The sequence below is a fragment of the Brachyhypopomus gauderio genome, chromosome 6 (genome assembly GCF_052324685.1).
Source record: "Brachyhypopomus gauderio isolate BG-103 chromosome 6, BGAUD_0.2, whole genome shotgun sequence".
Classification (NCBI taxonomy): domain Eukaryota; kingdom Metazoa; phylum Chordata; class Actinopteri; order Gymnotiformes; family Hypopomidae; genus Brachyhypopomus; species Brachyhypopomus gauderio.
In genome coordinates, this window is record NC_135216.1 from 25,648,521 (window position 1) to 25,669,500 (window position 20,980).

Consider the following 20,980-nt stretch of genomic DNA (forward strand, 5'->3'; position numbering starts at 1 on the left):
TACATAAATCAAACTGAATTAAAGATAAAGATACAGCATAATTTTATGATATATTTCGGGGGGGTATATATATATCGGTACACGTGTTAAGCCAGGCGTGGAGAACTCACCGCCTCTCTCCTCCGCCTCTCCTGCTCCCGGCGACGCGCCATCTCCCTCTGCTGGTCGAGGGCACTCTGGCTGGAGGCCGGGGACTGGGCGGGGGCCTGGGGGGGCTGTGGGGCAGCGGGGGGCGGGGCCTGAGGGGCGGGGCCTTGCGACGGCGGCTGGTGCTGCTGCGGCGGGGGCGGGGCCTGGACCTGCGCGTGCTCCGAGCGCCTCCGCGTCTCCTCGTGGGGCCTCCGCGGGGGCTCCATCGAGTCCTCCTCCTCGCGGCTGGGGAGAACCACGTGGGAGAAGAGACTCTTTCACCGCGCCGCTGACCATCTCCGGACAAATTCACCACGACTTCTACCAACGCTACACCGCCATGCCTCGCTCTTACCGTTACGGAGATCAAGAGGCATTGAAACATGATCACTCACAAAGAGAAACTTAAAAACCTCCAAAGGAACCGTGTATAAAACATCTAAACAAGTATCCACTTCTATCTCCACCCTCCAGTTCTCTCCACTAGGTGCCGGAGCGATCAAGACCTCCTCCCCCTTACCGCTGTTTCTCTTGCTCTCGGCGCATCCGGTCCTTCTCCGCCTGCTCCGCCTGGGCCTTGAGGGCCTTCTCCCTCTCCTCCTTCTCACGGGCCGCGCGGCGAAACTGCTCGAAGCTGTCGCTGCTGGACTTCACCGCAGACGAGGGCGTGGAGGTGGACTTCTGCGCCAGGCTGGCCCACGAGCCCATGTTCTTCAGCTTCACGTCCTGATGGGGAGGGAGAACGGAATAAACGCACACATCCAGTGTATCCAGACACAAACACATGTATGTAGATATGTATCTAGATATCTGTGAAGCTCTGAAGGTTTTAAGTGTATTCTATGGTTAGAATGCAAAATTGTGTTTTTGAATATAGGTTTCTCTCTTCTACACACCTGCACTTTTTTAGGAGCCACAGGTGTCTTGGGCTCCTGTTTGAACTTGTCCTTGTCTTGCATGGAGGGGGGTGGGCCGCTCTGGTCTGAGGAGCGGACCACAGGGCGGGAACTCTCCAGCGGCTTCAAATCCGGCCCTGTGACAGAGACATGGTTGAGACTGTGATCTATCTGGCCCCGAGACACAGAGACATGGTTGAGACAGTGACCTATCTGGCCCCGAGACATGGTTGAGACTGTGACCTATCTGGCCCCGAGACATGGTTGAGACTGTGACCTATCTGGCCCCGAGACATGGTTGAGACTGAGACCTATCTGGCCCCGAGACGCAGAGACATGGTTGAGACTGACATATCTGGCCCCGAGACACAGAGACATGGTTGAGACTGTGACCTATCTGGCCCCGAGACACAGAGACATGGTTGAGACTGTGACCTATCTGGCCCCGAGACGCAGAGACATGGTTGAGACTGTGACCTATCTGGTCCCGAGACGCAGAGACATGGTTGAGACTGTGACCTATCTGGCCCCGAGACATGGTTGAGACAGTGACTTATCTGGCCCCGAGACACAGAGACATGGTTGAGACTGTGACCTATCTGGCCCAGAGACACAGACATGTTTGAGACTGTGACCAATCTGGCCCCGAGACACAGAGACATGGTTGAGACAGTGACCCATCTGGCCCCGAGACACAGAGACATGGTTGAGACAGTGACCCATCTGGCCCCGAGACACAGAGACATGGTTGAGACTGTGACCTATCTGGCCTTGAGACATGGTTGAGAATGAGAAATCTATCAGAGATATATTCATATACACTGCATATGCTAGGGTCTTTGTTCTCATCCTCTCATAACTGATTCAACAGAGTGGACTGTCCCCTCTAATGGGCTATTGGTTCTAAGGCTATAAAATCTCCACGTAACCTCGATTGTTTTACACACAACAAGAATCTGGGCCCACGTGTGGCAGTGACCCTCTATGACGGCCTGTACTCACTCTGCTGGGCGTGGCCGGGGAGGTGTGGCTTGCTCTCAGGCGCTTTATGTGGCTCCGGTCGGAGGGCGGGGCTGAAGGACTCGCGCAGGGCGGGCGAGGGCGGCCGCTTCTCCTCCTTCAGGGCGGCCAGAGCCGGGGGGCCTCGCTGGGGCTCCTGCGGGTCGGCCCGGTAGGCGCCGCTCAGCGTGGCAGCGGAGAGCAGCGCGGCCGCTGTAGACGTAGGGGGCGCCATGCTCACTTTCTTGGGCTGCAGGCTGTGAGGCGGCGACTGGTGGAGCACCGGCGGGTAGGGGGTGACCTGAGGGGAATGCATCATGAGAGGGGAGGGGTTCTCCCTCAGGTGCCCTGCAGGAACAGAGGGAAGAGCCACGGACACGGTTAAGACCAGCAGAGCCTTCAACGGCGCCGGCAAACGCCGAGCAGCGGTCGCGAGGGGGCGGAGCTCTTACCCACGGCGTACGGATCAGGCTTGTGCTGCCTCGGCGACGGATGCTGGGGTTGCTGCGGCTGGATGATCTGCTGCTGCGCTTTGGTGGGAGTCATGGCGACCTTGTGCTGGGCCGGCTGCGTCTGCGCCGGCTGCGTGGGGCCCTGCGAGTAGGACAGCTGCTGCTGGGCGGCGTGCGGGGCGTGCTGGAGGTGGCGGGGCTGGTGCTGGGGGGCCTGGTGCTGGGGCGCCTGCGGCTGGGCCGGCTGGGGACCGCTGGTGGCGGCCAGAGAGGACGGGGGCCCCGGCTGCGACTGCACCTGCACCTGCACCGTCTGCAGCAGCGAGGCCTGGGGGGGAGCCTGCGGCTGCCGCGCCTGCAGGGACTGCGCGAGCCCGGCGGCCGGCTGAGACGGCTGGGGCTGGGGGGGAGGAGGAGCCGGCTGGCGGCCGTGGTGCAGGTGCTGCAGGAAGAGGTGCATCTGGTTGAGGGGCACGGAGGGCACGGGCTCCTCGTCGTCTTCCAGGAGCATCTGGGGAGGCTGCGAGGAGAGCAGGCCCTGGGGGGTGAGCGTGGGCGGGGACAGGGGCCGCTGGCGGACGGGCTGGGGCGGGTGCAGCAGGTGGGGGGGGAGGTGGTGTTGGGGAGCGGGCGTGGGCGTCTGCAGCTGTGCCGGCTGGGGGGTGGGCGGTTTCGGGGGCAGAGGTGCCGCCCTGTTGCTCGGCCGCGAGGGTTGCTGAGGCATGGCGTTGTGCAGCGCTGCGAGGAGGAGGGAGACATCGGTGAGCACAAGGAGAGAAGGAACCGAACCGAGAAACGCTGGGGTACGTTTTCTGCGTTAAAGTGAAGAACAATTACACCTTGATGTGAGGATCTTGGGGTGGGGGCTCACCTGGGGACGTAAGGATGGGGTGCTGGTTCAGGAAGGGGTGCGGCTCCGGCGAGCCGGGTCCGCCCGCCGGGTGGGCGTTGAGCTGGGGCGGGGCGGGGGACGAGGAGTCGTTGGCGTGGTGGGACAGGTGCATGAGGGGCTGGTTGAAGTGGGGTAGGGAGTCGAAAGTGTTCTCCAGGAGCTGGGAGGACTCGAGCGGCGCCACGGCGGGGGGCACGTAGGCTGCCGGAGGCGGGTGCGGAGGCTGCTTGACCTGGACGGAGGCCTGCTGCGGGGGCGGGAGGGGGGCCGGGACGGAGGGCACGCCCACCGCCATCACCTGGTGGTGGGGCTTCTTCACGTCCTTGGCGGAGTGACCCCTCTTCTTCGGTTTGGAAGCCATTCCTTAGGGGAGGGAAACGAAACGGAGATTTAAACCGCCGACCTCGAAACTCAGAAGGTCAGACACGCTGTGGGTTCCCGACCGAGGGGAAAAAGACGGATGGTGTGGGACGGGTGCCCGCTGCTGTACCCGAGTCAGAGTCCTCGCTGTCCGACGTGCTGGATTCACTGCTGCTGCCCGAGTCGGACGACGAGCCTTTCGTCTTAGCAGCACTCATTGCCTCCATGGTCTTCTCTGCAAATGAGAACACAAAGAGCATTAATATTCAAATGAATGAATATAAAATGAGCAACCAAGCATATTATTCTAATTCATTTTAAAATACGACAAATTCTGATCCCTCACTGGCCAAATACAGCAATTATTAATAATCCCCCTCACCATGAGAGATAAAACATAAATATATTGACTACACTACTTGAACGCAAACACTACTCCTAGATAACATTTATTAAAACGTCTTGCTAGGACTGTCGGTTAATGCTTTAAGAATTTGGCTTTTTTTGTCGTCAGGGCTGCGCTGTGGCTAGAGCACACAGATCTTCAGGAGGCCATCCCCTGCAATCTACACCTCACCACCTACATCTACACCGCCCAGCACATGCAACGCCAAAAACCAGCGCTCGTCACCTGGAGGCTTCTTCTTCTTGCGGAGGCAGGACGACACGTATCTCTCCAGCTCCCTCAGCGTTGAGGGCTTCAGCGTCTCGAAGTCGATCTCGATCTCGTCCGGGTTGGAGTTCTTGAGCGAGGGCTCGCGCGACTGGATGATGTGGACCACGCGGCCCAGCTTGTCGCCGGGCAGCTTGTTGATGTCCAGGCTCAGCTGCCTCTTCTCCTCGTACGACATGGGCTTGCACTTGTCGCCGGGCGCCAGGCCCGCCACGCCAGCTCCGCCCACCACGCCCGGGTCGTCCGTCACATCCAGGCCCGGCGCAGGCTGTATGCCGGCCGGTGCCGCTCCCTGTGGGGGCAGCGAGCGGTTGTTCTTCAGGCCCTCTTTTTTGCTGCAGGACAAAAGGCGGGTAAATGAAAGCGTATTAGCACAATGAGAGTTCCTCGTGAGACACCACACGCTTCTCTAGCTACTTCCTCCAGCCATACGCTGTGGTTCACAGATGGAAAGCGCTCACCTGGGCTTCTTCGTCTTCTTGGGCAGGGGCTCCTTGTTGTTCTTGCTCTTCTTCTGCAGCTGCAGGGTGGGCGGAGCCTCCAGGATCTCGTCCAGGCCAGACACGCCCCCTTTCTTTTTATGTTTGTCCTTCTTCTTCTCCTTCTTGTCTTTGTCCTTCTTCTTGGGCTTGCTGGTCTGCGGCTGCGACAGGGCGGCCAGCTGCTCGTGAACTGCCTTGAGCTGCGGGGAGAGACCACAGGCACGGTTACAAAACCCAGTCAGCCCAGTTAACCCAGTGTGACCCAGTGAGACGGCTCCCCTCACCTGCTCCTTCAGCTCCGCCAGCCTCTGGGCTCGCTCCTCTTCCGAGTCGTCCGTGGAGGACTCCGACTCCGAGGAGGAATCGCTGGAGCTGTCTGAGGAGGACGGAGCCACCATGGGCGGCTGGGTCTTCACGGGGGCGGCGGGGTGCAGCGCGGGCGCCGGGGTGGGCGTGAACACCTCCTCTGGCTCGTCGGGCATCTTGGCGAAGCGCATCTCAAACACGTCCTGGGGGAGAGGAGCCAGTGAGTGGATGGGGGGTTGATATGAAACAAGCGGGCCTGGTGCCTGGCATCACGACGGCCTACCCACCTGCAGCTTGCGGGCCATGGCAACCACCTCGTGGTCCGGGGGGTTGTATTTGTAGCAGTTGGAGAACATTAACCGCACGTCAGCAGCAAACTCCTGCGCATCCCTGTACTGCCGCATGTCCAGCTTGTCCTGTGGCGCGCGCGCACACACACACACACACACACACACACACACACACACACACACACACACACACACACACACACACACAGGATGAGGGCCTGCTCTACCACACCTGCACGGCCACAGCTCGGCTACAGTACAGCCCTGCCTGTGGCCCCAACACCTACCACATGGGTAACTTGATAATCAACAACATGACACAGAAGGCGTGATTTGTGGTTATTTACACTGTAAACAAAACCACAACCATGTCTGAGAGCTCAAGGCCCTGATACTACACTAATACATCTGGTTCCCTCCACACACAGTGCCTTGTTAAACCATTTCTTCTCATTTGTCCTCAGAAACACAATGCAAACACCTTTCCTTTCAATCATTAAACAAAAATAAATTTTTGTTCATTTTCTCATTATAGGACAAATCAAAAATGCATGCAGGGTCCCATGACCACCCCCCCCTTCCCCTAGAAGCCCAAGTTGTTCATGCTAGCATCTCACCTTGATGGTGGTGAGGTCCATGGGGTGCTTGATGATGTCGTGGTAGTCGTGCAGGCCAAGGGTCTCCACGTCCACGGGCTTGTAGAAGGGCCAGGCGTACGCCGCGTGCTTCTTGGCGAACATCTCCTTGACGATGCCGGCGCAATAGCGCAGCTGTTCGTGCTGCTTGGGGCTGTGGGCGGAGCCGGGCCCGCCAAAGGCCAGCTGGTGCTGAGAGTCCGGCGCCTCCTTCTTGGGGAGTTTGGGCGGGCGGGCGCTCTCCCGCCGAGGCAGGGTCTTGCCCGACTTGGACTCGGCAGGCGACGACTCGCTCAGCTGATCGTTGGCCGTGGGCGTCGTGGTGTCCGCTTTCCGCTTCTGGCTCTTCCGTTGCTTTGGTAACAACGGGATTGGGTCAGCTAACATTTTGCACAAACACCCCCCCCCCCCCCCCCCCTTTTCTCAGTACAAGTAGTGACTTACTTTAGGCACAGCGCTTTGAAGAAGTGGAGCAGTGCTCTGGAGGATGGGTAAGGTGGGCAGGGCCGTCTGTGTGGGCGGAGGCACCGATGTCATGATGGGGACTTGAGGGGTGCAGTCCGCCGGCCCCAGTGAGTAGGCGGGCCCCAGCAGCGGCGCGTGGGTGGGGATGGTGGGCGGGACTCGAGGGGGTAGGGACGGCATGGCGGGCATAGACGGCAGGGTGGGCATGGTTGGCATGGTGGGCAGGGTGGGCATAGATGGCAGGGTGGGCATGGTGGGCTGCTGGGGAAGAGGGGCGGGGCCCGGCGGGGGTGGGCGTGTCTGCAGCCCCGCCCCGTGGCTGGAGAGGCCGCGTGTCTGAGGGATTGTGGGCTGAGGTTCCAAAACTGGACCAGGCTTTAAGTTCAGACCTAATGAGACAGCAAGAGAACGTGATTGCAAGAGACAGAGAGAGAGAGAGCTGGTATCAGAGCAGGGACACTTCATAATGAATGTAACAGAGCAGACACGTCTACTTAATCCGTGGGTAGCCATCACATTCAACAATTCACGCTCAGGGCTTCATACCGGCATCTCTCCTGCCCCGGCCACGACCCTTGGGAGTCATGACTGTGATCTCCGTCTCTTCCTGGGGCATTTCCGAAATCTTCTGGAGGAACTGTTTCTCCAAGGCCTCGGCCATTAAGACTATGTCGTCCCCCGCCTGTAGGGGGCGATACACACCACCAACGTTAATGCAGACATTCAGTAGGGTCAGTCTGTCTCGTCGAGCCTCTGGAAGACTATTTCTGGTGTCAGCAAGCACACCAGACCAGTACCTTGTTGTAGATGTAGCAGTTGGTAAACATCGTATTGAAGTCCGAAATACATTCTTGAGCGTTCCAGTAGTAACTGTTTTCTAGACGTTTCTTGATTGTTCCCATGTCCATAGGGTTCTTAATTATCTTATAATAATCCTAAACAGAGAAAAGTCAGACAAAAGTCAGTCACCACAAAATAAATAAAGAAATAAAATCCAGTAGGCAGACGTAGACAACTCTTGGCATCCAAAATCATGCTCTTACATAACACTGTTCTCAACCACAAAACCACCACGCCTCGGTTACTACGACATTTAACTAATCGCTTAATCGAGCATGCCGATATTCTCTGCGGCTTTGTCACGCTACGGAGAGGCGCGGAGGCGTACTCACTGGAAGGTTGAGCTTGACGGCGTCTACGGGGGCCTGGAAGGGCCACGAGAAGTGGTGCTTCCACAGAGACTTCAGCACCACCTTGAGGAGGTACTGGAGCTGGTTGGTCTGCCGCTTCGGCCGGGCGGTGCCGCTCACTTCCGGGGGGTTGGGGTTGAGGAGCAGGTGGGGCTGGGAGGAGGGCTGCCCCTGACTGCTGGTGCTCCCAGACATCTGCGCTGCGTCCAGGCCGTCCCCCATGCTGCTGGGGTGGTGGAGGTGGAGCGCGGGCACCGGGGCGGGCGGAGGGACCGCGGGACACCACTCGTTCAGCTTCGAGCCGGGCGCGGGCTCCACTGGGAGAGCACCGCCGAGTCCATTGCAATCCTCGCTGGGATCTCTGTCACAGGGGGGGGGAGGTGGTCAGATGGTCAGTGAGAGTTTCAATTAGCCCCCCCCCCAGTCATCTGGCTGCTTGGCCCCCCTCGATCGCACTCGACGCAAAGACCCGCCCACTCCCCACTTCATCCAAACGGTCTACTGAGTGACCGCCCCCGAGCTCACGCAGCCGCCCTTAGCAAAGGCTGCGTCTTTACACTCCTACGCACGCTTGGGTGGGACATTTCTGTAAAGAGCAAAGGAAACACACACGCGGGTGTGCACGCAAACACGCACACGGCTCTGAGGAGTTCCTTTTTTTTTTTCTTTCAATGACTCATCAACACCGAGAGTTACTAACACTTTAATCTGAGGTGATGAGAAGGTGAGAGAACTTCGCTTTGTGGGTGTGAGCTGCAGTTGGGACCACGGCGGCGGAAATCTCGCCAGCACCACTCGACGAGGTCGCCCAGCTACAGGAGCCCAGTGAAGCTGTAACATGAAAAGACGGCTTTCTGAACCTTGCGAAATCCTCTACACGCAACAGAAGAGAAGTCAGAGACTGAGGAAATAAGATGGGCAAAGGGAAGAAAAAAAAACCCAGCCATTTCCCGTTTGTCTAAGAACAACTAGCCGACATGACCAACTTAGTGACACATCAGAGCAGAGAGTCAAAATCGTGTCTTCTAAGCAATGATGTGTCTGTGCCGACTTCTGCCAGCTCTGTAGGATCAAGGATGCCTACCTAGTGTCCCTGCATATGCCACTGGGCCACTTGGCAAGGCCCTTCTCCCTTTTGTCATTCCTGCTTGCGGCTATGAAGAACAAAAACAAAAACAGTAGTGTTCCTGTGCCCTTCTTGGAAACACCGCTCGAGGCACGTCCACATTGGGCACACCTGCAGAAGCAGACCTGTCGAGAAAACCCAATTCTAGCACACGGCCGATCACGATGCACCACGAGTCTGAATGGCTACTTTTTGGGTTTTTTATTTAATTTTTTTAAACAAGGTTTGTCTGTAAAACCAAAAGACCAAAAAGTGCACAAGCATTCAGGTGACCCGTTTCATCGTTTTCACCGAGCGGAGGCATCCCAACTGCTCCCTTTCGCCCCACAAACCCTTTGCAGGTCACAGATGACGGGATGAGAGCTTGTGACGAATTAGGTTTCTTCTTTTTTCTGAGGCTGTGGCGAGCCATATGGCCAGTCATGTGACCAGCATCATGTGACCAGCAGTCAGCTAGGAAGGCGAGAGGAGCCAAAACCTCACAGCCTGGAGCCACCGCCTGGATCAGCTCTCCAGTAACCCAGAGGCTGCAGCAGGTCGTGAGTTTAGCGCACTAAGCCCGGACCCTTGCATCCCAGCTCCCCAAGGACATACCAGCACTTTCATCCAGCGGCACTTTCTGGTCGCTGTAGTACAGGTTCAACATTTCATATTTTGTAAAAAAAAATTTTGTACACCTTCTCCATTTACTAGACAGGTTACAACTAGACCAATGAGCCAAAACGGTCTTTCATAGTAAGACTGTGCGATATAACGTTCATTTTGTTGTGAAAGTTTTCCATGTTTACAAATTTATATACAAGTATTTGTTAGTCCTGTATTCATTTTCGTTTGCTGCTAAGGTTCAAACAGTCCTACTGTTAAATATGTTTGGGTTAGACTACACTCACATCACAGCAGCTGACCTCAGGTTTCACACATGTGATGTGTGTCTGTGGGCACACTCTCCAAAATGGGCAAATATCTTAAAAAATTCATACATTGGATGACTCCTATATGTTGTATATGCACAAAACAACAGAGCTGGGTGCAAAAGGTTAATCATTATTTATTAATGAGTCAACGGTGTGAGAGTTTTGGGATGGACAACACTTCTCAATCAGATTGAGTTTGTAACCAAGTGGTGTTAAAAATTACTATTTTATATATATATATATATATATATAATTTGCACAGGCTCTAAAAAAAAGGCTAAAATTACAATGAAACTTATTTGTATTGCATATACAATTCAATGCAATATGAAATAGGTCCTTCCACATGGTCATTTTATATACAATTTATTCTTTGAACCGACAGAAAATGTTCCATATCGTGATATGCATCATTATCTGCATATGAAATGACTAAAACGTTATACCGTAATTTCAATCATATCGCACAGCACTACAACACAGTTTGGCCCAGATATCTAATACCACCGTAGTGCCGATGGGGTGCAGATAGGGGTAGTAGCAGGAGAATCGCAAATCTGAACTTTTTCAGACTGGCATAATACAAAGAGAGGCCAATAACAGCAGAAACTGGCTGTAACTAAACCGGACAGAGCAAGATAATCGAGATTCAACATGAATTTTTACTAAAAAAAAAAACACACTCAGTGCTTAATTATGTAAGCTGAGCAAGCATTAAGGCTCAGAAGCCTCTTTAAGGAAAGCTCAGACAGGGACACGCTCAGACAGGGACACGCTCAGACAGGGACACGCTCATACAGGGACACGCTCAGACAGGGACACGCTCAGACAGGTGTTATGAGTCAGACTAGGCCATGCTAAAACGCTAACACAATCTGATGGGTTTTTTTCCCCCCAGTCACTAAATGGTGAACACAGGTAAGTGGTGAACACAGGTTTATCACTGGGGTCTAACAGACTGCCATTTCTGCAGCCTGTTTTTTCTCTCTCTATGTCTATTTAACCAAGATGATGTGATAACAAAAGACAAGGACGATAAAAGTTATTGCTGTTTGAAACAAAAGAACAGAAATCCGTGAAAACTCAGGAGCAACAGAAAAAAAATCCAGATATAGTCACTGATAGTAATCTAGCACTCTGCTACCACAAAAACAAAAGCCATGCCTGAACAGAGCCAAGTTTGATAGAGCTTCTCAGGAGAAACGAGTGACGGGTGTCACAACAATATGGATTTACCAACTAACTCCAAGGACATGCACATACAGCACTCTCAGCCTCCTACTCGTGAAGAAATTCCAGACCTTTTCACTCCCCCCCCCCCCCCCCCAAATCGTTTTGCAGACTTTATTGTTATTTGTACAAGACGTTAACAAGGCAAACAACTCAAATGTGACTGGTACTGAACAACTGCTATCTATAGAACTTGGTGTGTGTCTTTTGGGGCTGGATTAAAGTTTTGGTATTTTGAAACTACATAACAAAAAAATGTGATGTATAACCAAACACATAATATATGACCCAGTTTATATATATTGCAGTGGCGAACAGTCAGGGCCTTCAAGGCCTTCTCTGAAGGTCCACTGATCTTGAAAAAGATGCTTCATCTTTTTGTAATACATGTTAACATGTAATACATGTTAATAATGCTTCACCAATATTTGTATTTTTCCTCCAAAATGGCTTTCAAATCCACTTTTCGTGCTTGTGCTGGAACAAAAACAACCAATCAGAATATATCACACCGTTGTTTCTAGGTAAAAGAGAGAAAGGTCCTTCCCCAGGACCTTCTGTTTATCTGTCGCATACCCTTGCCTTTTAGACTGAGAGCTTTTATTATAGATTGGCAATTTAATCAACCAATCATATTTCGAATTAGAATGGTGGGGGCACGTTCCAATGGTCTCAGGGTATTCTCGCTGGTCCTCATACGTCAGTTCTATGTGGTTGGTGCCTTGTGAGCTTTTAGCTTGTGTGCTAGCTAATAAGCTAGCTCATAGCCAGCACTACCGTGAGGTTTATTCAATTTGTATAAATTATAATAAATAAGTGTTCAACTATGTCGTTCAGACATTTGTGAACTAACTGTTATGTTTCGACCTCTAACTGACTCGCATTTGGTGGTTAAATGATGCAGAAGTAGTGTAGGTACGTTGCACATAGTACACGTGATTATGACAAGTGGTATGGTCGTGTTTTTAATACTATGGTCATTATTTCATGTGGCTGAGTCTAGTGAAGGCCCATGGCCAGTATGTGCGGTTCGCCACGCATATGTGGCATAGACGTGTTTGGTCTGTATATTTTTCTGCATGTTTCTTTGTACTTTGAAAGGAACTCCCCATCAAAACAAAACAGTTGTAAACAGAGGATGAAGTTGAAGTTATTGCGTCTATCAAAAGTTAAAGAAATCCATGTTATTTTAGAGCTCTTTTATGAATTCTTCAGACCATGTCAGTTATAAATTAAGATGCTATTTAAGACGTTAAAACGGTACAATTCATTTCGTCTGAGACCCGACTACTTTTTTATAGGGAAAAATATGTGGGCAGGCATTACTGGTAATCTTCTGGAAGCTACCGCATAGGTTGTCACCTGAATAAAGACAGATACCACAAAACCTCATCAAAACTGTTTTGCAAAGTCATCCTAACCTATGTCCCGTTGTGAGACATTCGATGCTAGTGAGTAATGACTATAGCTTGCACTGATGTTATACAGAAACAAGCATTTACTGAAGTGACTCAACAACTTTAGGGAGCGTTTCAAGTTATTGGGTTTTCTTTTTGTATGTTTACAGGGGAAAAATGTAAAAAAAATATTTAGATCCCAATGGTAGATGGTACGTAGATATAAGATAGAAAAATAACAGAATGATCCTGTAATAACACGAAAATTTACTTTTTCTAAAACTGTTCCCATTATCTTCCTTGACCTTCAACAGCTCTCGTACAAATGCACAGATAAGCACACATGCAATTCAACAGCAGAACGTCTTAGGAGGTCGAAGGCCAGGCTAAATTAGAACTACAGGCAAGCTTTACAATAGCAATCATGGGGAGCCCTTCAGGTCCAGGGCAGGTGGAACACTGACCAGTGACGGACGTTTATAAGAATGCGTCTTATAAGAAATCAATAAAAATGCTGATCAACTGCAGGTAACAGATTACTAGTAAACACTGCGTCTTGTAGGCAACTGCTCTGCTGTTTATAGCTCTGGAAACCATTAACTCCAAATTCCTTCATGCTTTGGAATCAACAAGTTACAAAAATTGAAGTACAAAACGTAGTTCTGTTCGAAAAACGTATTTCTGTGCGAAGCTGACAGTGTTCGCAAAGACACAACAAACTTGTTGAAATTCATCAAGGTCCAAGAGTGGAGTACAAGTTCTGGAACATGTGGGTGTCGCGAGGTGCTCACGTCACAGCGCCACATATCTGGGACACTTCCACATGCTTGACCTAGACCACTGTAAGGCCGACGTGAAACAAAGCCACTTGCTACGCTCACGGATCCGGCCTGAACCAGCAGCCAGAGCGAGAAAGAAGAGAAACAACGAGGCATGTGTTGAGTGTTCACGGTCCAAGTCCTTATTGTGCTGGGAGAATCTGCTACAGGGCCACTGGGGCTCCGCTTGTTGGTCCACATGCCGTCCATCTCTCTGGTGTGCCCAGGATGTGAGTGTTTTTGGGGGCACTGGGTCACAGGAAAGCAGAGTGCTCCTCCGTGTTTCCTGCACCCATGTGACTCAGAGCGGCGGACAACAGAGCACACGAAGGCTGCCAAGATTCCTGAGGCCTGAGTCCTCTGCTTGATTTAAAAAGAAAAAAAGAAAGGCGCTGGCCAACAGGAAGAGTCTGATGTGGAGGGGTCAGTTAAACCACCCACTCGGCCTCCACGCCGGGCTCCCTCCAAGCTCCTTCCTGAGCCCTACGCCATCCAAGACGCACAAACCTACCCCGCCCCGCTCGTCTCTCACGGGTGCACAAGCACACGCTCGCACGATGACTCCATGAGTCACCGTGTGCTGAGAAAACTGGTGGGTGAGACATGACCACGGATTCCACACCCAAAAGAGCTCCAGCGAGTGTGTGTGGGTGGTGCTGAGCGTTTTCCAGCATGTCCACCAATCAAAATGACCCCCCCCAACACTGCCCGTTCTCTTGGACAGGGCCTGCGGTGTCTGCAGGAGTCAACACAACCGAACCACAGACCCCACGTGACCCGTGACGGGAGAAGGGACGGACTGGGCCGGAAACTACAGCGAGACGAGGGCGGAGAGAACGGCTGTGTGTCTGCTGGAATGGAGAGAGGATCCCGAATCTGATACCACCATGGAAATGCTACTTTCTTCAATATCTTCTTTGGGATGAGAGCTGTGAATAACTTTTAGGCCTTTTGTAAAATAGATATTTTTTTTAGATTTTAGAATATTTTGTCTAGATGCAAAGGGCGTTTTGTTGTAGGTCTTGGCCAAGAAATGGTCAAGTTGTTCTACATGATGCCCGCTCTGCCAGTTGTGTGTGCATCGTCTGTCTGACTGCTTAGCCAACGCGGCCTGTGCTGTGGTCGTAAACAGCTGTGGCGCGTTCCTCCATGGATGCTGACGAGGAGAAGATGCCGGTCTCCGGGGGGAAGCAGAAGTGTTGCTCAAGCAGTCACACACGGGGATGAAGTGGATGTGTGAAGAGCTATGATGTGTAACGGGGATGAAGTGGATGTGTGAAGAGCTATGATGTGTAACGGGGATGAAGTGGATGTGTGAAGAGCTATGATGTGTAACGGGGATGAAGTGGATGTGTGAAGAGCTATGATGTGTAACGGGGATGAAGTGGATGTGTGAAGAGCTATGATGTGTAACGGGGATGAAGTGGATGTGTGAAGAGCTATGATGTGTAACGGGGATGAAGTGGATGTGTGAAGAGCTATGATGTGTAACGGGGATGAAGTGGATGTGTGAAGAGCTATGATGCGTTACTGCTTTGCCGGGTACCTGAAAACGCAGTCGAACTGGGGACCACCTCAGAGGCAGCGTCTGTTCGAGCGCATCTCTCTCTCTCTGTGTGAGAGGACACCAACAGATGTCTTATTAAGATGACAAGAGGTTTGGTAAGGTTTGCTTAATTTTCATGCCAAACTAAATTTGACAGTCGTGTTTACAGGAAGCTGTATAACCAAGACCTGACAGTGACCACAAACACAACGTATGCTGCATTTCACACGAGGGACAGAACATGGGGGTTTCTTTTTTGGGACACTTTCTGCTACTCTGTATTATTGACGCAATTGGATTTGCGCCTTTTCGGAATCGCATTTCAGCGCCCAGCCCTAAAGGAGAGAACACGGAACACAGAAAGTATGTGTGTGTGTGTGCGTGCACACACCCGCATAAAACAATCCCACAGGCAGGTATAAAAGAGTAGGACGCACAAACAGGTCCTTCTGCCATAAAATGGACTGCCAACATTTCTAAAGAGCACGGGTCGTTAGCAAAGCCATCGGCAGCAATTGAGAATCATCGTTTAAAAAAACGGCAAAAGGGAAAGAGCGTCTGGACCCCTCGTGTCCGCCTCCCCCTGGAGCTACAGCTCCCCCTGCAGGCACCAGCGTGAGCTGCATGAACAGAGTCACCACAATCAACTACAAACTCATCTCCAAAAAAAAAAAAAAGCGTCTTTAAAAACAAACCAGGCTCACGCAACTCTGACGAGACGGCTGTGTGGCCCAGCACGTTTACAGGCAGACTGCTCCGCCTTCATCCCAGAGGAGGAACCGTATCCGAGAAGTGAGGTCCCCCCCCCAGCAGAGCTTCAGGTTCGACCCGGATTCATGGAAGATCCTCAAAAATTACTTTTTTTAAATAAAAAAAAAAACAAAACATCCCATACATATTGGAAACAGAAGTGCCCTGAGGGATAACACTGATGCAACATGAGCAGAAACTTGAGTGGGACACACACACACACACACACACACACACACACAAATCTGATACCAAGTCCTTCCACCCAAGCTTTTGTGAAGTCATGCGCTTGCGTCTTCTGGCTGATCAAGATGATCTGATTTTCTCGACTGCAGGAGGACAATTGAACAGGCAGTGGACTAATGGACTCTGAAAGACACTCACACTCAACCAGAACCAAGACAACGAGAACAGAGTCCGAGAAATCCAGCGTCTTGTGCGAAATGGCACACACGCAAGCTTTCATTAGTGCACCAATGAAGGCCAGACCAGCGGGATTCAATTTCATCAGAATTTGACATCCAAGGAGTCCAACGCACGTCTCATGTTCGGGTTCAGAGTGTTTCATGAACAACTCTGTGACCACATGAGGCTTGTGTTTTACAGACTTCTGCAACGTCGAAATCCTGGAAAAAATATACTACATTTAGGTCAGTTTTGTTTAAACAGACTGCTTGGTAAAAAGCACTGGAGGTGTAAACAAACGCCCAAATCAGTGCCTCACCAGTAAGACTACTCATGTTAGAAAAATTCTTTAGTTTATGGGGAATAAAAAAAAAAAACCAATAATAAAATTTTTAAAATCTCAATCTACTAAATATGACCGACAGACAACGACAATGTAACTCTTAATTAAGAAGTGAGAGTAACCTACTTCACAGAGGCAGAAAAAACAAATGTTTAACATTGGTAGAATGCTTTTTACTTTAAAACGAAACCACAATTTTCCCGGTTCTCATCTGTCCTTTTTTATTGCTAAAATATGAACGACACAAACAGTACTGTACTATGTGACACAGGAAACCCAGGGGGGTCATTCTGAGTGTGTCGTAGGGGCACACAGTGAAGATTCTCATGTTGGTTTTACACAAGGTTAGCAGGCAGTGACCCCTTTGAACCAGATCTCTCACACACCAGCCGAACAAAGCCAGTCAAACAGGACACGCGTTACATTTAGCCGAGAACGCAACACCGTGAAAACATGTACAAGGCTTCAAGGTCTAAAACGACATTGAGTGTGTGCTACATGTTAATGGTATCAGTGTTTACTCCCATTACTAATGGTAGGAGGCTCGCAGTATGAAACTTCAAGGCAGCAGCTGCGTCCCAAAAGGGGGGGTGAAGACTCCCACTGAATCTCCTTCACACCAGTCCTCTCTGGAATAGCAGTTGACCTCTGACCTCGGCATAAATCAGCGCAAACGTCTGTGGAATGTTGGCGAGGGAGGAAGTTGCCGTAGTTGATGTGAGAGCCTCAACCAGAAACCAGGAAATCTGGTTGTGCAGGCCGGCCGGGCCCAGTAGTGGGAAAAACCTCGCCAAGAACGAAGAAAGAACATCACAAAATACACACCCACACTATCCACCAGCACACCTGAACATCAACAACAACAATGTTTGCATCTCTCACGACAGTAAATGATTAATATTTCAGGTTTAGGGGACTTCCGGAAGAGCACAGGCCAAACCCCCTCCATCAGGGCTTGGTAAAGAGGCCGGCCGGCTGGTGGTTTCCTTGAACGTGTGTGTATTAATAATGAATGCCCTTGCTCTGATGGAGCCGGGCGGCTGCTGCCGTGGTCCTGGGTTCGTCTGGCCCTCTCCCATTTCACCTCCCTGTCTGGACGCCGCTCCTCTGGGGACCACGTCTCCTCATCTCCCGTGTGGCCCACCGGCGCCGCATAGGCCCGTCTAACCGTGGAGACAGGAGAGCAGAGACCGCACGGCCTCGTACAAGGTGCCGAATCCGGGTCGCCGTGTTCACAGCGCCCCCAACACATGGCTACACCTGAATGCCAAGCTTTACTGCCATGACCCTCCCCAACACAAAACAATAACAAACAGGAGTGGGGGGGTGGGGGGGGGTGTGAGCCGAGCACGGAGCCCCCCCAGGGTGCGAGGATCGTGCGGTGCGATCGGCGCGTGTTATCAGGCGACAGGCGGGATTAAGCGTGGCATGTGCGCTATGCTCCGGCATGCAAAGACGTTTTTTTCCACCAGGCTGCCATTGCTACATGTGCCCACGTTCGGTCTGACGCTTGTTCGGCGCCGACACAAAGAGGCACACGCGGCACACCGGCCCGCCAGCCCTCGCCTCTCACAGGAGTTATATTTGACCCGCCGGGTCCGCCGCCTTCATGCCTCCATTAGCTCGAGCTCCGTGGCGGTGAAAGGTCAGAGGTTATTCACGAGCAGGTCGTCCCTCTCTGGGCCTTCGAGGAACACAAAGACTACGACAGGTTCTGTGTTGTCGAGTCCACGCCACACGCTTTCCTGTTGCCCCCCCCCCCCCGCTCCATATAGGACATTCATTTCCTAATCGTGGAAACGTAAGCTTTGTCCAAGGTACAAGGTTGTGAGGAGAGGGGGGGGGGGGGGGGGGGGGGCAGAGAGGCAGCTCTCGCCACAGCTAGCCTGCTCAAGCCGGCTGAGCGCACAGGTTTTTCCAAAACCCTCAAAACCCTCGCCTGCTGCCACAACAAATACACCACCCCCTCCTTCCTCCGAAGTCAACCCCACCCCCAGCTCCTTGCCTCACTCACACACCCCCCTCTCACACCGGGAGGCTGCCCGTTCCCAGCTTTTAGCTTTCCTGCTAACAATGCCACACTTAGCACACTTGTTTTGAAGCCATTTTGTTTAAAACTACTACTAGGGGAAAAACGCAGAGGGTCTGACGTAGTGACAAGACAAATGTTTAGCGAAGTGGTCAGGGGAGAAGATTTGGAACGAGCCCTCGCGGTTCAAGGGTGACCTGGCTGCCTTCATAAACAAATCTGGCTGAGAAAGCAGTCCAGGAAACGTCAGAAACGGTACAAAGAACTTCAGTCTTTAAAGAGAACATTATGGGAATGGAAAAACGGAGAGTTGGAAAGTTACCTTTTCACCGCTGCGGAATAATGTGCAATTTTTTCCAAAAGGGCATCCAGTGTCTGAAAATCCAGCAAATCGTTGGACTTGGAATGCATTTTATAATCCATTTATAAACTCCTACGACCAGAAAACGAAACCAAAAGGGGGGGGGGGGGGGCAGGGGGGAGGGAGGGAAGCAGAAAAGTTTGTAGACTGCTCTAAAGCCCAAACACAAGAGCTAGCTTTCAAACCTCCAGTTCAGATAAATGTGTCCCAAAATCCACTGTGCCAAGTACATGTTAATCCACAGGAAGTCCACAATAATCCTGAGAGTAAGGTCTTCAGTTCTGAGAAAAGCCCAAAACAGAGCTCACCACTCGAGTGGCTTCGGTCCGGGAGAGAGAGAGAGAGCGAGCGGTAGAACAGGCCTGCGGCCGGCTAGCTGGGTTAGCTTTGTGAGCCGGGCTCCTCTCTTCCCCCTCCCCCTCTCAGGAGCACAACGGCCCGGTCGCCAGAGGCACTTTGGCCCATTGTCCCCCCTCGTCCACGGGCTCGCAAGCTCAAGACCGGATGGGAACAGAGAGCGTGAGAGAGCGGGAGAGGGAGCGGTAGTCGAGGGCTCGGTGGAAATCCAGAAGCAGCACTTTTTCTCCTTCTTCCCCCCCTGCGCTCTCTCCGTCTCTCACGTACACTCGTGCTCTTACTCAACGCTGAAAATGGCTCTGCTGCTTCCTCATTCAGAACAGCCTCAGCCCACACACCCCTCCCTACGTGCTCTCTGGCGTTCACTCGCTCTCTCTCTCTCTCAGCCCCTCCCTTCTTTTCACCCATCAATAGCTTGAGGTCTCTCCACCCTCCCTCCCTCCCTCCCTTGCTGCTTCTCTCTCTCTCCCCCTCTCTCTCCCTCTCTCTCTCTCTCTCTCTCTCTCTCTCTCTCTCTCCAGCCACCCCCTCTTCCCTACTACCGTTCTGCCCTCCCCCCTCACCAATTCCTTTCAGGCTGATCCTCAGCAGACCTACCCCCACCAAAAAGAAAAAGAAAAAAAAAAAAAAAAAGAAAAACCCAAGGGCTCCCTTATCTACAGCCGCGCCCCGAGCCCCGCACGCACCCACACACACCCACACACACCCGCACGCACCCGCACGTCTAGACTACGGCAGCACAAAGGCGGCCACGCCGGGGCTTTCTCAGCAGCAGCTAGAGAACAAGAGCTACACATGGAAGTGAAAAAAAGAAGAACCCCCCCCCCTCTTCCCAAGTACATATAGGGGAGAGAGAGAGAGACAAGAAGGTAGTGAGAGAGAGAGAGAGAGAGAGAGAGAGAGAGACAAGAAGGTAGTGAGAGAGAGAGAGAGAGAGAGAGAGAGACAAGAAGGTAGTGAGAGAGAGAGAGAGAGAGAGAGAGAGAGAGAGAGACAAGAAGGTAGTGAGAGAGAGAGAGAGAGAGAGAGAGAGAGAGAGAATCTAGCCAAGGTGACTACCAGCAGGGTACATTAGAGGACAAGGCAGCTCCTCATTATTAATGACGAAACCTGAGCAAATATTCACTGGACACCCTCTGCACCTCCGCCTGGCCAAAAGGACGTTTCCCCAAAACAAACAACGACCATGTGTCTGCAACGTGAACTAGGCGCTACGTCGCACGTGGAGCGGTGCCGCCACTTTATAGCGCTCCGTGGCCTCCGCGGTACACCAAACTCTGCCAGGACCCTCTGCGGCCATCGGCGTCCGGGGCTAGAGAACGCCAGCCCCGTGTGGCGTGACCAGCGTGCACGTGGCCGTCGGGTCAGAGCGCCTGAGCTGTAGACGGATCCGCGCGTGCGACCGGGACACGTCGCGCCAGAAGGCTGCTCCGCTCTTCCTTGTTGCGCCCGAGCCGCCATCTGTCCGCACAAACGCTTCTCACCACGGCACGCCGAGTCCCGTGGCTTTGGTGACGCGGCTCACGTGGCATCCGGGGAGCGCGGGACCACCCACCACGGCGACAGCTCGTCCGGACGACGCCGGCAGGGACGGGGAGGAAGACGAAGAGGAGGGGGAGGGTCACGCCGTGCGAGGGAGGTGGGTCGAGCGGAACCGCCAGCGTCCGTGAGCCAGAGAGCACGCTGGCGTAATCAGTGCGAGGGAGCGTGAGAACCGCAGAGACGCCCCAAAGCCAACGAGTGGCACCCTGGGGGACTACAAATCTAATTGTGCTCAACAGAACCTCTGTTATCACGCACACGGGCATTTACCGCCCGCCATGGGCCAATCTCCACTCAGCCTGAGAGGGCTTGACAAATACTGCAACATTACGTTCATCACAAAACCGCCTTCAGTCAAACGAGGCCCAAATCTACACAAGTAAATCTGATCTG

The 20,980-nt window shown here is 52.5% G+C and overlaps 1 protein-coding gene across 6 annotated transcripts in view; it reads right to left on the reverse strand.

The window, feature by feature from the left end:
- The window catches only part of brd4 (bromodomain containing 4), a 30,957-nt gene that overhangs the window by 2,639 nt on the left and 7,338 nt on the right, over positions 1–20,980 (reverse strand). For 5 of the 6 annotated variants that reach the window (XM_077009996.1, XM_077010000.1, XM_077009999.1 and 2 more), the window contains exons 3-18: positions 7,752–8,130; positions 7,377–7,514; positions 7,126–7,261; positions 6,559–6,968; positions 6,097–6,468; positions 5,477–5,605; positions 5,168–5,392; positions 4,863–5,083; positions 4,360–4,736; positions 3,859–3,963; positions 3,348–3,731; positions 2,477–3,214; positions 2,028–2,372; positions 1,026–1,162; positions 650–855; positions 111–375 (exon numbers count right to left, since the gene is read on the reverse strand). In XM_077009996.1, the coding sequence (XP_076866111.1) occupies positions 111–375; positions 650–855; positions 1,026–1,162; positions 2,028–2,372; positions 2,477–3,214; positions 3,348–3,731; positions 3,859–3,963; positions 4,360–4,736; positions 4,863–5,083; positions 5,168–5,392; positions 5,477–5,605; positions 6,097–6,468; positions 6,559–6,968; positions 7,126–7,261; positions 7,377–7,514; positions 7,752–7,991 (4,428 nt within the window). In that variant the 5' untranslated portion in view covers positions 7,992–8,130. Of the gene's footprint in view, positions 1–110; positions 376–649; positions 856–1,025; positions 1,163–2,027; positions 2,373–2,476; positions 3,215–3,347; positions 3,732–3,858; positions 3,964–4,359; positions 4,737–4,862; positions 5,084–5,167; positions 5,393–5,476; positions 5,606–6,096; positions 6,469–6,558; positions 6,969–7,125; positions 7,262–7,376; positions 7,515–7,751; positions 8,131–18,649; positions 19,359–20,980 lie in introns of those variants that run through there. The other variant, XM_077009994.1, reaches the window with a different exon arrangement.